Source organism: Mobula hypostoma, chromosome 12, assembly GCF_963921235.1.
Source record: "Mobula hypostoma chromosome 12, sMobHyp1.1, whole genome shotgun sequence".
NCBI lineage: Eukaryota > Metazoa > Chordata > Chondrichthyes > Myliobatiformes > Myliobatidae > Mobula > Mobula hypostoma.
In genome coordinates, this window is record NC_086108.1 from 52,684,512 (window position 1) to 52,702,470 (window position 17,959).

The 17,959-nt window shown below is 41.9% G+C and overlaps 1 protein-coding gene across 10 annotated transcripts in view; it reads right to left on the reverse strand.

Annotated features, from left to right (window-relative positions):
* Nucleotides 1-17,959, reverse strand: part of dock7 (dedicator of cytokinesis 7) — a 192,555-nt gene that overhangs the window by 144,173 nt on the left and 30,423 nt on the right. For all 10 annotated transcript variants that reach the window (XM_063064097.1, XM_063064093.1, XM_063064095.1 and 7 more), the window contains exons 7-13: nucleotides 16,289-16,374; nucleotides 10,056-10,122; nucleotides 8,206-8,355; nucleotides 4,276-4,356; nucleotides 3,818-3,983; nucleotides 866-1,008; nucleotides 639-732 (exon numbers count right to left, since the gene is read on the reverse strand). In XM_063064097.1, the coding sequence (XP_062920167.1) occupies nucleotides 639-732; nucleotides 866-1,008; nucleotides 3,818-3,983; nucleotides 4,276-4,356; nucleotides 8,206-8,355; nucleotides 10,056-10,122; nucleotides 16,289-16,374 (787 nt within the window). The remainder of the gene's footprint in view (nucleotides 1-638; nucleotides 733-865; nucleotides 1,009-3,817; nucleotides 3,984-4,275; nucleotides 4,357-8,205; nucleotides 8,356-10,055; nucleotides 10,123-16,288; nucleotides 16,375-17,959) is intronic.

The window sequence follows — 17,959 nt, forward strand, 5'->3', positions numbered from 1 at the left end:
ATGTCTCCCTTATACATTGTGTGCAAGATTTTAAATCTACATCTCTCTATCTCAAGCCATCTGATGACAGCAACTTCCCACTATTTATCTGATCCAAAGGAGTCAATGGCATGTGCACTTCCAGCAAACCTCCTTTCAATCATCTTTGCTCCAAGAAGAATTCCATCTTCTCTACTGGAAACTTAACTTGAATGCAAGAGCCATTCATATCTTTGCTGCACGTCTCAGAATTAGGTCCAGCCTGTGATCCTAACTTTTGGCAAGTGTCATCAGCTTGTTTAATGGTAGACCTGATTTATTCATTAAATAGCTTTATGACTGATGCCAGGAAAGCTTCCACAGCTTAGTTTTATTTTAATTTATTTGTCCATGGGATGTGGATATTTCTGGCAGAGTAGACAGGAATTTAAGTGTAAACAATTAAATAAAATGCTATTATTAATAATAGCATTTATAGCCATTTCTAATTCCCTTCAGCAGGTGGTGGTGGTGTGAGACTTGGTATGGATAGAGACTAAAACTTGAAACTTTCCAGGTCTGTGGGTACCATCCCATACTGAACAACATTTTCAATCACAGTTCTGCTGCTGTCAGACGCAACAGACATGAATGCAAACTCTTTGAAAAGAACAACTTGCCTGTGATTGGTCTTAGTCTCCTCAAAACAGATGAAGGTCTTCTCATGTCAGCAAGGAATTTATACAAATCTTCATCACTAAGACGATCTCCCTCCTAGATGTGTGGTACAAGAGGAGCAAAGGAAGTAGTGAAAAATATCTGGTCAGTTATGGATAAATTACTAACTTCTTTTATATCAGATAATTTGAACTCCTGTTATGTACTATGTCAAACTATTTAAGGTTACCTGTTTGAAGAAGTTTGTGACTGTCAGCGTAGCTGGTCTGAAGCTTGAAAGGTTGCATGATTCATCACCTGTTGTAACTCGTTCAAGAGAGCGTCTCCCGACAAGACCAGAATTCCTTCTTTCTGACCAAGAACCCTTCCGCTCTATCAGGAAATTATGTCACACTAGTTAAGAAAATAGTCAATGTCACAGAAAGCCCCATGTCCTCACATATTAATCAAAATCCCACTTAAGCTGCCATTCCAGCCATTCCAAACTCATGGTTCCCTGCAATGTTACTACTCTGGAATAACAGCTGCATTCATCTCCTTTAAAGTATTACTGTATTTTACAGTGGTACACACAAAATGCTAGAAGAACCAAGCAGATCAGGCTGCATCAATGGAAAGGAATAGAAAGTCAATAAAAGAGGTCCAAATCATGAGGGATAATATCTAGGACAGAAAAGCCATTTGGCTCAACTGATCCTGACAGTACTTCCTAAAATTTCATTAGTCTAAGAAGGAAAATTCAAAATTTAAGCATCATTTCCCTTTTAAAATCCATGCTGATTATTCTTTACTATAATTTTTCATTCTGATTTTCTTCTATTCTCTTTTTTTAGGTTGGATTCTATCATTTTCTTTTCTAGCAATGGCATTAAGCTGACATGCCTATCATACCCTGGGCCTGTTTGAAAAAACCCTTTATAAAAATATATATACACATTAACCCTCTGGGTGGCACTATGCTTTTAACAGGTTATTATAATTGAACTGGATACTCTAAAAGCAGCTTAACCAGACCAACATATAACTGTAATACAATATTCAGGAATTAAGTCAAATAGTTTAATTACAAAACTCTTCTTCCTTTCTCTTTTTCTCCTCTAAGTGTTGGTTTATGTCCTCCAACACAGAGCAACAAATTGAATTGGTTTTTGGTGGAAATGTACCACAAATCCACAGAGGGAAGTGAGTCCTTGACTTTGGTCCATTGCTAGATCCTAGTGTGCTGAATGATAAATACCTTCTGAAGACCAGTAGTAAACCTCCTTTCATGCTAGGAACCCCACAAAACACCCTGTACATTTAAAAAGGCACTTAGCTGAGGCAAGGTCAATTATTTACTTCTATTTATTTTGATTTACATTAATGCTTTTATTATTTTTAAAAATGAATTCATTTTAACTTATTGTGAATGTTTTTTTTGGTAAACTTCCTACTGAAATCTTAAGTTTTAAATGTCTCTAAAGATCAGAAATGTTTGAAGTCTGTAACAAAGTTGAATCTGAGGGCAAGAAAACCGAAACAACTGCAGATGCAGGAAAACTTTAATAAAAACAGAAAATTATGTATGGAGACACAAAATTAATAGTTGATGTCAAAGGTGATCTTTCACCAGAACTTGGAAAGAGAAAACACATTAGTCTTGAGCAGAACAGAGGGTGGATGAGAAATGGATGATGGAATAAAGGGACTATCGGAAGGAGCAAGGTCAGAATAATCGCAGGGCTAAGCAGATGATGAAGCAATCTGTTTGACTGATTAATGAGCAAAGTTAAAAGAAGGAAAAGATAAACAAAGCAAACAAAAGCAGTGAAATGATCCAGTCAGGTCATGCTAGTTGATGTGTGACCTAGAGTAGAAACAGCCAGTTCTGATAGAAAATGTTCGTTATCAAAAGCAGATAAATTCAACATTGAATCTGAAAGGTTGCAAAAAGCCCTAAAGGAAAATAAAGTACTACTTCTCAGTGGTATACCAGGCCTTACCATAACAATGCATGAGCCAGAGAGCGAGTAAAAAAGAGAATTAAAGAGTTGGGCAACAGAAACCTAAACAACAGAACCCCTATGGACTGAAAACAGATGCTGTACAAAGTCATCATCCAAAATACACCTGGTTTCTCTAAAGTAGAGCAGACCACATCGGGTGCAGTGAATGCAATACTCTTGACTGAATCGTTGCGTCACCCTGGAGGAGCAGTAAAGGAGTCAGACATTGTGTGTAACATGAGAAACTGCCACAAAAAAGGGAGTAGCTGGTGGAAATGGATGAGCAGGTGAAGGGGCTGATGAATGGGAATGGGGAAGGGAGATATAACTGCTCCTACAATCTCATTGAAAGTGGCAAAAGTTGCAGGGATGGTCCACCGATTGTGGAGGCACAACATGGGATCTCTGTTCTGCATTTGCAGGGCCTTTATAATCAAGGCCTCAGTGAATAGGCCCACAAGATGTTCAGCTATACCTCATTGGGTCCAACACAGTTGTGAGGGATGGGGGGGAGGGGGTAGGGGAAGTAGGGAAAGTAGGGAGAGAGGACTCAATTTTTTCTCTACCAGAGGTGCAGAGGAGTGCAAAATGAGCAGCAAAATTTATAGTTTCTATCTCACACCCCTCTTTAAGTTAAATCAACCTTATAACTACTTGTCAAAACCTTATTAGTTACTTATGAAACTGGGAGGGGATTTTTTCTTTTTTTCTGTTTTCCTTTGGTGGTCATATAAATAAATGGAAACACCAAACGGAAAAGTTAAGTAAAATGAGATTGTTGGCTTCTACACCTTCATCTCTGGGATCCAAGCTCAACACTAACTCAAATGGAAGATATGAAATGAAACTCATCTAGTCTGTTTCAATCCAGTGTATAGTTGACATGATTCCAAATGGTGCTGAATTAAATCTGACATAGCAAGTGGGAAAGACAGAAACACACAATGCTGAATTATTAGCACTCAACTGAACTTGGGGCTTAACACAGAGTGGGTTAGTCCTTTTGCAGAATATGCTGTGTGAGCCACAAGTAAGTAATAAACACCTCTAATGCTAGTTGAGTGAAATGATCATATTCCCAAAACATCCCTCAATTTAAGAAGCAACGAGCAATAAACACCAATTAAGATATATAAATAGAAATATGGACATTAGTGTTACCAGTTTTTAAGAAAATTCACTTAAGAGCACATCACCTCCCGCTCCTATCTCTGAGTCGGTGCTGTCTCGCTCCAGGCTTCCTGCACTGTTAACAATGTTCATTAGATGTATGGCAGTCCAAGCAAAAGGCATGCGGTACTTCCCCAGTCTATGACAGAACAACTCTGCTTGGCTCTTTAGCTTCTCCAACTTTTCTTTGTTCTGTTAAAAAAAGGTAAATTTAAAAGTATGTCATTTATAACAAAAACTCTGTGCTACTGAAACTCTCTATATAGATGAAATCATCTAGTCCCACACCATTTTTAATCTCATGAGTTGGGCACCCAGCATGGGCAGACCCCCTTCATGTGCCACACCATCAACAACCATATGTGCTCTTGTTAAAAGTGAAAGAAAATTTCAATTACAGTTTAGAAATTATTAATTTTATGCTGGAAATATTTGGTAAATACTAAAGTCTAAAATTCCCAAAATACTTCAGAAAAATTGTTACTTTTGCTGTTTCAGACTCTTTGAAGATCATATAGGGTTCTGCACATTCACCAATATCGCCTTGTTGCAAAACTTTCTCCAACTGAAAAACAAAGAGAAACATTATTTCTAACTGTGGGCAACCTGTTCTTCTCAGTTATAAATACAGGCTAAGTAGTTTCATAATTTACGTTAGACAACAAGAAATCACTTTAGTGAACCCAGCCCGATACTCAATGCCAACAACACTTTTGAGTGTAAGTACTACTATCAACAGAGGTAAACAATGTCTTTCACAGAGTAGTTCCTTACAGGCACATAGGATCCACAAAGACAGAGTAGGTTGGATTCAAATTTGCTTGGCCAAAGATGGATAGAGGTGGTGAAGGGATGTTAATATGATGAGCGGTCTGTGACCTGTGGTGTGTTCCATGAGGATCAGGTCTGAGACCTCCGATTTGTGTGATATATGGTCAAAATGTAAGTGAATCTTACAAAAATTAGCAAAGTCGTGGATAGTGAAGGTCGTCATAAGAGTCAGCAAGATATAGACCATTTGGAAACGGGAGACAGAGGAATGGCAGATGGAGTTTAATCTGGATAAGCGTGAAGTGTGCTTTGGGAGGTTAAGTGTAAGAGGAAAGTAAATGGTAAATGGCAGAATCCTTTGGAGCACTGATGTGCCAAGGGATCTTGGTCCATAGCTCCCTGCAAATAGCAACACAACTAGGTAGGATGAAAGAGCAGGTGCATGGTGCACTTGCTCTCACTGGTCAAGGTGTTCAATATAAAACAAGGGAAGTTCTCTTGTAGCTGTACAAAACATTGGTCGGGTCACCTTAGATAACTGTATGCAGTTCTAGATGCCATATTACCATAAGACATAGGAACACAATAAGGCAATTTGATTATGGCTGATATATTATCCATCTCAACCTCATTCTCCTGCCTTCTCTCTGAAACCTTTGACACCCTTACTAACCAAGAACCTATCAACCTCTGCTTTAAATATACCCAATGATTTGGCCTCCACAGCCATCTGTGGCAATGAATTCCAGATTCACCACTCTCTGAATAAAAAAATTCCTCCTCATCTGTCTTCGAAAGGGATGTCCTTGTAATCTGAGGCTGTGCCCTCTGGTCATAGACTACCTCACTATTAGAAACATCTTCTCCATGTCTACTTTATCTAGACCTTTCAATATTCAATGGCTCCAATGAGATTCCACCCCCCCGCATTCTTCTAAACTTTAGTGTGTAAAGACACAGAGCCATCAAATACTCTTCATATATTAACCCTTTCATTCACAGTATCATTCTTCTGAAGCTCCTCTGGACCCTCTCAAATGCTAGCACATCCTTTCTATTACAGGAAGGATGTGGAGCCTTAGGAGAGGGTGCAGTAAAGGTTCACCAGGATGTTGCTGGAATTGGCGAGTGGTAGCTTTGAGAAAAGGGTGGACAAACTTGTGGACTGTTTTCTCTGGAGTGTTAGAGTCCGAGCGGGGTGACCTGACAGCAGCATACAAAATTACAAAAGGCACAGTTAGGGTAGAGAGTCAGTGCCTTTGTCCCAGGGTAGAAAAGCCAAATACTAAAGAGCATAGCTTTAATGTGAAAGGGGGTAAAGTCTAAAGCAGATTTATGAGGTAAGTTTTGATTTTATATTAACGGTGGTAGGCGCCGTGGGAGGTGGTGGAAAAAGATATGAGGATAATGTTTAAGAGACATTAGTACAGGCACATGAACAACCAGGGAATAATAGGACACCAACTTTGTGCAGGTAGATAGGATTATTTAGATTGGCATGGAAAGCACAAACAAGTTGGGCCAAAGGACCTGTCCCTGAGCCACACTGTTCTATGTTCCAAGTTCTCAAATGGGAATGAACGTAATGTTATAGACAGATTAGAACCGGGTCAGGTCACATCTCTCAGTGGGCGAGCATCTGGGGGACAGTGACCGCTGCTCCCTGGCCTTTAACATTATCATGGAAACGGACAGAATCAGAGAGGACAGGAAAATTTTTAATTGGGGAAGGGCAAATTATGAGGCTTTAAGGCTAGAACTTGCGGGTGTGAATTGGGACGATGTTTTTGCAGGGAAATGTACATGTATGGACATGTGGTCGATGTTTAGGGATCTCCTGCAGGATGTTAGGGATAAGTATGTAAATATGTCCTGGTGAGGAAGAGAAATAATGGTAGGGTGAAGGAACCATGGGTGACAAGTGAGGTGGAAAATCTAGTCAGGTGGAAGAAGGCAGCATACATGAGGTTTAGGAAGCAAGGATCAGATAGGTCTATTAAGGAATATAGGGTAGCAAGAAAGGGGCTGAAGAGAGCAAGAAGAGGGCATGAGAAGGCCTTGGTGAGTAGAGTAAAGGAAAACCCCAAGGCATTCTTCAATTATGTGAAGAACAAAAGTATGACAGGAGTGAAGATAGGACCGATTAGAGATAAAGATGGGAAGATGTGCCTGGAGGCTGCGGAAGTGAGCGAGGTCCTCAATGAATACTTCTCTTCGGCATTCACCAATGAGAGAGAACTTGATGACGGTGAGGACAATACGAGTGAGGTTGACGTTCTGGAGCATGTTGATATTAAGGGAGAGGAGGTGTCAGAATCGTTAAAATACATTAGGACAGATAAGTCCCCGGGGCCTGATGGAATATTCCCCAGGCGAGGGAAGAGATTGCTGAGCCTCTGGCTAGCATCTTTATGTCCTCGTTGTCCACGGGAATGGTACCGGAGGACTGGAGGGAGGCAAATGTTGTCCCTTTGTTCAAAAAAGGTAGTAGGGATAGTCTGGGTAATTATAGACCAGTGAGCCTTATGTCTGTGGTGGGAAAGCAGTTGGAAAAGACCACTGCTCAATACAAGAGGACATGGCTTGAAAGTAAGGGGTGGGAAGTTCAAGGGGGATATTAGAGGAAGGTTTTACTACTCAGAGAGTGGTTGGTGCGTGGAATGCACTGCCTGAGTCAGTGGTGGAGGCAGATACACTCGTGAAATTTAAGAGACTACTAGACAGGTATATGGAGAAATTTAAGGTGGGGGGTTATATGTGAGGCAGGGTTTAAGGGTTGGCACAACATTGTGGGCCGAAGGGCCTGTACTGTACTGTGCTGTACTATTCTATGTTCTTACACAGAGATTGGTGGGTGTATGGAATACACTACCAGCGACAGGGATAGAGGCAGATACAATGGGGTCTTTAAGAGACTCTTAGATAGGTACATGGAGTTTAGAAAAATAGAGGGCAATAAAGTGGTAGGGTAATTCTAGGCAGTTTCTAGAGTAGGTTACATAGTTGGCACAACATTGTTGTCCGAAGGGCCTGTAATATGCTGTAGATTTCTATGATTCTATGAAGTTAACGAAGCACCTTGAAAGATGTTAAGGGCTTAGAAGGTATTTCACAGAATATTTTACACATGATGAATAGGATCTCCAAAATGGATTTTGAGAAGGGAGGCAGTCACTGAGTAGGTAAGAGAGGTTATTATTAGAGCATCTTCGGACGATGATTTTCATGTTAATGTCATCAAGTCACAAAGGAAAGAGTTTGAAATTAATTGTGCAAAACAAGTTGTCTGTGTGATAATTTAGTCCATTCACTCCAGTATTCACCAAGTGGTATGACCATCCATGCACATATTTCAGGGAAGGCAGCAGTGGAAAGTATCAGAGTTTGAAAACATTAAAATAAATTCAAGTAGTATAAATGCAAGTGGTAGTGGTTGGTGTTTCTCCCTCTCCTCCTGACTTTCCAGTAACATCTGACATAAAGTCCAATCCATTCTCCCACCTCCAGGGCCCACCACCATATCATCAAACAGTCTCTGGTCTCACATACGAAGCCAAGTAAAAGGAAAATTTACCATGTTGCCTTAACACAACATCAGAGAGCTGGGGAAAGGAAAAAAATATTTAAAACAAATACTTCTTACCTTTATAACTAAAAAAACATCCTGACATGGATAAGTGATTGAAAAGATTGCTGATCGGGCCAATGTTGAAATAGCTGCAGGAGGAACATGAGGTCGTAACATGCCTTTAATTTGTTCAGAATTCAAATCAAAGAAAAAGTTTTCAGAAATCTATGGAATAAAGAAAGTAATTGTTATAAATAAGAAAATGAAAATTCAGATTTTTCAAAATATTTGCATAATATTCAATCAATGGAGCTACAATACCATATGTTAGCTCTACACTATCCTCTAGAGGTATATACTTGGAACTTCAGTTAATAGGGAACATTATTGTTATTAAAATGTAACAGCACAACTACCTGGAAAAAATAAGAGAACCTTGTGCCCTTAAAGTGACCTTCATTTACTACAATCAAAGATTCTTTGGTCATTTATAAGTTGGATGTATGGTACATCTTTGAACAAGTTCATCCTCAGAGAAATATTCCTAATGCAACCTTATGGGAAATTTTCTCTTGTATATTGACCACCAGTGTCCAAGTATAATCAGCAATAGAAACAGGAGATTGCTACTGACCTCCATGCAACTGTTTTGCTCATATCACTTACTATCTTCATTTACAATAATATAACAACCACTAATTTAAAATTCACTGAGCGCTCTGCATCAATTGGCATTTGCAGAGGGGTTGCTATTCTGCGGGCTAGCAATTTTCCCAATATATCTCAAGACTCTTGCAATTCAAAAACTGCAGTAAGGATCCGTCACTTGGTGAAATGCAGGTTGATCACTCCATTGCTTTTAACCAGATTATTTTTTGCCATGCACAAGATAGTTTACTATCTTTTTATATTCCTTTTTTTCAGTATCTAAGCGCCACAGGCCAGGGACAACATCAACTGCCACCCTGAATGTTCCTGAGAAGCTGGTGCTGAGCTTTCTTGACCTAATGTTGTCCATTTGGTGAATGTGGTATTCAGAACTTAACACTCTGAGACGTGAAGGACCAGCAATATACTGCCAGATCAGAATAATACATGACCTGGAGAGGATCTGCAAATGATGGTGCTCCCATTCACCTGTTACCTTTGGTTTTCATCGTGGTAGAAGTCACAGTTCTGGGAGGTGGTGCTGGATTAGCGTATAGCAACAAACCTCAATGCATTTATAGATGGCACATGTTACAGCAACTGTGCACTAGTGGTGGAAAGAGAGCATGCAGTGTGGATTCGGAAACCCACAGCACGGTAGTACAGTGGCCAGCACAACGCTTTACAGTACAGGTGACCGGTTCAATTCCCATCGCTGTCTGTAAGCAGTTTATACGTTCTCCCCGTGACCACGTGGGCTTTCTCTCACAGCCCAAAGAGGTACCACTTGGTAGGTTAGTTGGACATTGTAAAACTGTCCCAAGATTAGGGAGCATTAAGTTGGTGAGTTGCTCTGCAGTGTGGCTCGAAGGGCTGAAAGGGCCTACTCCACACTGCATCTCAATAAATTTATGGCACAGTCCATAAGAAGCTGAGCAATGCAGTGCAGGAGGATCCCATGTATGAATGCAAAATTGGAGAGAGATAGTGAGGAGAACAGGGGTAAAAAGGACAAATTTGAATTTGACTCTCTGCTCCCATTCTTGTCCAGTACAAATGTAAATATGTGAACTGGTTCCTGTTTATATTTAACGGAACTCAAGGTTTAATAACTTGTAACATTCTTTGTTGATTAACACTTGGAACAGCCAGTAGGGTATGTTGTGGGGTGGGATTATTAGCACTGCTGGGTTTTATACCAATAAGATTCAAAATGTCTTTAGGGAGAAAATTAACAAAACATTAAGAATGGCAAAATAATATCTCACAGCACCAACCTTTTTCTTTTCTCTGACATCATACAAGGCCAAGCTTGCAAAAATTGGCTCAATTTCAATTTCAAATCTGCAAAGACAAGAATTTGGTTTTAAAGTTGCATGGACATACCTTCCAAATTGTTTAGAGTCAGCAGCTAGCCCTTTGAGTCTGCTCTACCATTTAATACAATTATCTCAAAACCATGTTCCTGCTCTCCCACCATATCTGTTGATTCCTTTTGTACCCTAAAACTTACCTTTCTCTTTCTTGAATACATTCATCAATTTGGTCTCTGCCCTATTCTATGATAGATAATCCCTTGTATGAGGTCTCCATCATGCTGAATAAAGAAATTTTTCCACAGTGCAGCCTTAAAAATCTTTCCTTTGTCCCAAGATGCTAACCCTGATTCTAGACATCGTCAGTCAGCAATCATCCTCCACCTCCACTCCACACCACCCCCATGCCAGCCAAAATTAGCTTCAATGAGATCTCTTCTCATCCTGAATACAGGCCAGTTCAAGCAGTCTCTTATCCCTCAGACACTCCATTCTCCTCAGACACTAACAACACCCTTCCCCCCTAGATCCCAGCTCTCTGGGAGCAGAAGATGGCCGGAGAAGATAGTGGCACGACGCAGCGCGCACTGCCTCTCTGGTGATGAATATCTGTTATCTGTCAAGTAGGAGCCGTGCACAATTCTGATTTGATGGAGGCAGACATGAGAGCACGGAGGAACATCTGCTGAAACTTCTGAAATGCTTGTTTCGCTGCCGCTGCTACCGTGTGATCCGAAATCTCCAGAGGGGAAGGCCCCGAATCCTCGGCTTTGCCTGTTGCTTGGCGACCGGGGCCAGGGTCGAAGCGCTCGGCAGAGATGGTGCTCGGTGTCGGAGGGCTGGTCAGAGGCTTTAAGTTTTCGGACGGACTCAGAGTCGGACTGTGGCTGAGTGCTTCCAGGATGCTGCATCGGCAAGTTTGCAGCACTGGAAGCTCATGGCAGAGAGAGTTTCTCCCTTCTACCGTCTGCGTGAAATGTTGGGGCTATCGGGACTTTGAGACTTTTTTTTTACCGTGCCCATGGTCTGCTCTTATCAAATTACAGTATTGTTTTGCACTGTTCTAACTATATGTTATAATTATGTGGTTTTTGTCAGTTTTAGTCTTGATCTGTCTTGTGTTTCTGTGATATCATACTGGAGGAACATTGTATCATTTTTTTAATGCATGCATTTCTAAATGACAATAAACGAGGACTGAGTGTCCTCATAATCTAATCTAATCTAATCCGTGCCGGATCTTCATTATTCCCTCTGACCTTTTTCCTCTCTGAAACAGAACACTCTGTCCTCAGTAAAGGCCTCACCTCTGCCTCCGTGCCCACACCTCAGTGAGTTCTGCACCCACCATGACACTGAGCTTTTCTTCCACTGCCTCCATCTCTGAGCTGACTTCTTAGGCAAGAACTTGCCACCCTGCACCAATGACCCCTTCTCCTGTCTTCAACTCTCCTCCTCTTCCTGGACATAAGACCCTGTTCTTCTGGCTGCTCTGGACCTTTTCACTGCCAACTGCCAACGGGACATCGACCATCTCGACTTCAACACTCATCTCTACAATTCCAACCCCACTCCTTCCGAACCCTCTGCTCTCCACTCTCTCCACACTAATACTAAATTCATTATCAAAGCTGCAGATGGGGGGGGGGGTGCTGTAGTAGTCCGGCACATTGACCTCAGACACCTTCTCTTGCTTACGCCTTGTCCTCACTAAGAAGCACCAGGCCATTGTCACCCACCACCATCACTGACCTTATTAGCTCTGGGGATCTCCCATCCACGGCCACCAACCTCATAGTTCCTGCAACCCACACCTCCAGTTTCTACCTCCTATCCAAGATCCACAAACCTACCTGCCCAGGTAGACCCATTGTTTCAGCTTATTCCTGCCCCACTGAACTCAATTCTGCATACCTTGACTCTGTTTTATCCACCCCCCCGCTCCAGTTCAGTCCCCTCCTACCTACATCCGTGACACTTCACTCACTCTGCATCTTTTCAAGTTCCCTGGCCCCCATCATCTTATTTTTACTATGGATGTCCAGTCCCTATACACCTCCATCCCCCACCAGGAAGGCCTTAAGGCTCTCCAGTTTTTTCTGAACACCAGACCCAACGAGTTCCCCTCCACCACCTCTCTCCTCTGCCTAGTGGAACTTGTCCTCACTCCTAATAATTTCTCCTTTGGCTCCTCCCACTTCCTTCATACAAAAGATGTAGCCATGGGCACTCGCATGGGTCCCAGCTATGCCTGCCATTTTGTCAGCTATGTAGGACAGTCTATGTTCCAAGCCCACACTGGTGGCCGTCCCGCACTTTTCCTATGCCATATTGACCACTGCATTATTGCTGCTTCCTGCACACATGCAGAACTCATTGACTTCATCCACTTTGCCTTCAACTTCCACCTTGCCCTCAAATTTACCTGGTCCAATTCCAACACCTCCCTCCCCTTTCTCGATCTGTCTGTCTCTATCTCTGGAGACAGCTTATCTACAAATGTCTCATAAACCGAAGGACTCTCACAGCTACCTGGAGTATACTTCTTTCCACCCTATTACTTGTAAAAATGCAATCCCCTTCTCATTTTCACCACATCTGCTCTCAGGATGAGGCTTTTTATTCCAGAATGAAGGAGAAGTCCTCCTTCATCAAAGAAAGGGGCTTCCCTTCCTCCACCATCAACGATGCTCTCAACCACATCTCTTCCATTTCACACACATCTGCTCTCATTCCATTCTCCCACCACCCAACCAGGGATAGGGTTCTTCTTGTCCACACCTACCACCCCACCAACCTCTGCATCCAGCACATAATTCTCTGCAACTTCCGCCATCTCCAACGGGATCCCACAACCAAGCATATCTTTCTCTCTCCTCCCAACCCCCCCACTTTCTGCTTTCCACAGGGATCACTTCCTACGCGACTCCCTTGTCCATTTGTCTATCCCTACTGATCTCCCTCCTGGCACGTTCCCTTGCAAGCGGAACAAGTGCTACACCTGCCCTGACACCTCCTCCCTCCCTACCATTCAAGGCCTAAACAGTCTTTCCAGGTGAGGCGACACTTCACCCATGAGTCTGTTGGGGTTGTATACTGTGTCCAGTGCTCCCAGTGTGGCCTCTTGTATATCGGTGAGACCCAACATAGATTGGGAGATGCTTCGCCGAGCACTTACACTCCGTCCACGAGAAAAAAATGGGATCTCTCAGTGGCCACCCATTTTAGTTCCACTTCCCATTCCCATTCCAATATGTCTATCCATGGCCTCCTCAACTGTCGTAATGAGGCCACTCTCAGGTTGGAAGAGCAACACCTTATATTCCGTCTGGGTAGCCTCCAACCTGGTGGCATGAACATCAATTTCCGGTAATGCCACCCCTCCCTTCACCATTCCCCATTTCCTTTTCTCTCTCTCACCTTATCTCCTAGCCTGCCCATTGCCTCCCTCTGGTGCTCCTTTCCCTTTTTCTTTCTTCCATAGCCGTCTGTCCTCTCCTACTAGATTACCACCTCTCCAGCCCTGTATCTCTTTCACCAATCAACTTCCCAGCTCTTTACTTCACCCCCCCCCCCCCGGTTTCATCTATCACCTTGTGGTTCTCCCTCCCTCCCCCCCCCCCCACCTTTTTAGCTTTACTCATCATTTTTGTCCTCCAGTTCTGCTGAAGGATCTAGGCCCAAAATGTCAACTGTACTCTTTTCCATAGATGCTGCCTGGCCTGCTGAGTACCTCCAGCATTTTGTGTGTTGCTTGGATTTCCAGATCCGCAGATTCTCTCCTGTTTGGGAAGCAGTCTCTTCACGTACATATCATGCCATTTTAGGAATCAAGCTGGTGAACCTCCACTGCATTCCCTCTAATGGCAAGTAAGCGGATTCCAGTTATTTGGGCCATTGTCTAATCGGGGAAGCCACTTATTTGAACAAAAACTAATTGAGAGAATGGCCAGAATTCCCCTTGTATATTTGGGATAATGTGCCACTTAATTGGGACAGGAGACTACTGCCAAACGTTCTAACTAGCATCAGTTGTGCACACTTGTATGGCCGTTAGGTACTACACCGTGCTTAGAGTGAACAGTTTTTAAAAATAGCGTTAGTTGTGTTTCTTACTCTTCGTCAGCCCATCAATTGTACAGGGGCATAGGCCACCAACAGCGGCTCGCCAGAGTCGTCAGTCCTGGGCTGATCAACCGCGTGGCTTCTGCTTTCATAATGCAACTTCATACATCTTTTAGGTGAAGGTGTTTCCCCGCCCAGGGACGAGGACTTCAGAGCTTCTGTTCACATTTCTGTAGCGGTGTGGGGTTGCTAACGCCATGTCCAATCCTCCTCCTTTCACAGCCGGGTTTGGGACCATCCATGGCAGAGTTCAGTTGCATGCGTTTGTGTTCAAAAAGCAGTGACTTTTGTCACTGATAGGTGGTGAGAAATTAGCATTAACACAATTAGAACCGTTTTGTTCATTGCAGTTTCAAACATTCAGGCTTATAGATGCCGGAAGCGGCTGGGAGAGAAAATGAATCAATGTCACTACTTAAACAAGTTAGGAACTATTAAGAGTTTGAAGGTTTCAACATTCATCTTGGATGTTACAATGAAAATGAAGATTTGGAGAATGCAATCACCAAAACCATTGAATGAAGGCAGTGTCTACGCTGACTTTGTTCATTTACAGTCAATCAAAAGACAGCATACACTGGATAAATTCCTTCATCGATAACTATTTGGAACAAATGCATTTTTTGTTCTATAGTAGTATTGGTAAGTGTTTTAATTTGTTCTGTATTTCATTTAAATACATAATTTGTTACTCAAATGGTAATTTGTTTTTTTGTTTATACCTTTTTAATTATTTCCATGAAAGTTCGACTAGTTGGGATAGCCACTTAATTGGGCCAAAATGTACTGGTCCCAATGTTTCCTGACTGGAAACCATTGTATATCCTTTTTTAGGCAAGGAAACCAAAACTGTGGACAGTAGTCCGCGTGGGTTTCCTCCAGTTTTCTTCCACATTCCAAAGTCCTACGAGTTAGGGTTACTACGTTGTGGGCATGCTATGTTGGAACCAGAAGTACAATCACACTTGAGGGGCTGTGCCCAGCATTTTCTCAGATTGTGTTTGTTGTTGATGCAATCGACACATTACAGTGTGTGATTCAATGTTTTGATGTGCACGTAACAAATAAGTTAATCTTACTTTTGTAGCTTCCTTGCCCCATCCAGTTTTGTGTCATCAGTAAACATAAGAATATCACATTCCATTTGGGCAGTATACAACATTCCAGACTCAATACTGAATTCTACAACTTCAGGTTTGTTCACTTTCTGATGAATCAGTTCTACCATAAGTCATCCATCAGTAATGTTGCTTCAGTTCTTCTCCCTGATTCGCTGGGGATTTTGTATAATCCTGTGTTTTTGCAGATTTTAGGATCCATTATTTGTATTCTCTCTATCTAAATGTTCTGTTCATAGCTTCAGTACTTCTTTGTCCGTGTTCTCTCTAAGTTCTCTTATTAAGCTAACAACTGGATGACTTCAACTATAGCTTATCACCATGGAAACCCCAGCTCACCCTGTCAGAGGCTCCCTTTATTCATCTATCCCTCCTCCGCCCTCTGTATAACATAAAACTTGCTTGTTTTCTTCCTTTCCTGGTTCCAACACAGCTTGATTTGTGAATGTTTCCATATTATAATCAGCTAGGGTAGTACTGATCCCTTCCTTAGCAACCCCAACAATGTCCCAAGTATTCCCATTCTCTGTTCTTATCAGTCAGTTTTCAAACCATGTTTGTATATCATCCCAATTCTATGACCTTTAATTTTGAACACTAACCTCTTATGTAGGATTGTATCAAAGGCCTTATACAAGTTCCATAAACCATATCCACGTTTTCTAACATTTACCTATTCAACCAGATACATTCTAGCTCCAGCAGATTTGTCAAAGGTAATTTCCCTTTCATAAATCTACATTGGCTTAGTCTAATCACCATGATATTTTCTGAGTTTCCTTTTATCACATCTTTTATAATAGCCACCAGCATTTTCCTGTTTTTGATGTTAGGTCAATCTATATTTTTGTTCTTCCTCCTTTCTGAAATTCTGTTCAATTTTCACATTCTTCAATCTGCAAAATAATTTAACAATTCACAATTTATTTTTTAAAACAAAAACCCACGTACTTCAAAGATAAGCATTTCACAAGGAGCCTTTGACCAAAGTGCTCCCGGGGAACTTCAGGGACTGTGTGCCTTTCTATTGGTTCATCCTGTAATCAATTTGAAACAAAGCAGTTAAGTTAGTTCATTGTTAGTCAAGGCAACTTTCATAAATATTTATTGCTGGCCATAATCTCTCAAGAAAGGGAAACAAAATGTCGGACAAGTTTTTCAGAAAAGCCACAGTCATCATTGGGCTAGAGAGCTTCTCTAATGGGAAATGTGTAAGTAATGTGATATTGCACTTAACAAAAAGATGAGTAGCTCACATAACAATAAGGTAGCTGTTGAAACACTTCATTTAGAAGCGCTCTTCCTTTTCAGGAAGTGAAATCAGATCGATCTCATGTTTCTAAGACCTGCCAATCAGTTATGCCAGAAAAAGTGATCACAGTATGATTAAATTTCTCATACAAATGCAGGTGCAATAGTTTGATCTCAAACCAGTGTATTCTACATAATTAAGGGAGACTATAATGGGATGAGGGAGGAGCTAGGAACTCAAGCTATATAGTAGGACAACTGAGGAACAGTGGAAACTTTCAAATGATTTTTTACAGTGCTCAACAAAGGTATATTTGGTTAAAGGCAAGGACAGTAAGGATGGGGAGAGCCAGCCTTGGATAACTACGGAAACAAATGATGGCATCCAACTAAAAGCTCACACATACAAAGTCACTTGGAGTAGTAAAATTCTCTGGACCCTGGGCACGTCCTGGTAGATTGGAAGACAGTGAACGTCACAGTTCTGTTTAGAAAATGATGGAGGCAAAAGGATAACGTAAGATGCAGGAAACTATAGGCCATTTAGCTTAATGTCTGTTTGGGAATATGCTTGAAGCTATCATTCAGGAAGAAACAGCAAGACATTTGGAAGTGGTTCCATCAGGCACTTCCAGGTATCTTGCTATTTCCTCCTTAATAACAGCTTTGAGCATGGATTCATGAAGGGCAGATCCTTACTGGAATTCTTTGAGGTATTAATGAGCACAGTGGAGGGATGGGAATAGGCCAATTTCATATACTTTGATTCCCAGAAGGCATTTGAGAAGGTGCCACAAAAAAGAACTTAGCCAGAAGATAAGGGTTTATGGAGTTTGGGCTAATGTGAGGAACAGTTCTGCCAGATCAAGGAGGGTGGTGGTGGAGGAGAACAGTTTGGTTCTTTTATTGAGAAAGAAGTGGAAAGTTTTAAAACCTTCTCAGTGGGGGATCGAACTGTAAAGGGACTCGACATCCATGGTGAAAATGAGGCAGTCAGGGCCAGGGAATTGAATATTAGTGAGGAGACAGAAGGCATGAGAAGTGCCACGGATGTTGGTGGGAAGAGACTGAACCAAGAGGAACAGATTGGGGTTGAGACATGAGGACACGAGTTCAGTGGGGCAAGAGCAGGCAGAGACGATGGGCCTACCCAGATCGTCAGGTCTGTGGATCTTGGGTTGGAGGTTTTAGTGAGCAGTGTGTGGTAAGGAAACTATGAGTTTTGTAGCAGTGGGAAGGAGTTCTCCAGAGTTGAGGTCAGTGAGATCTCAGGCACAGCTTTCTAATGGTCTGGTGTGGGTCATCTTCAAGGGGTAGGTATCAGGAGGTGACTAAAAGTTGATGCCTGGCCTCAGCAAAGTAGAGGTCAGT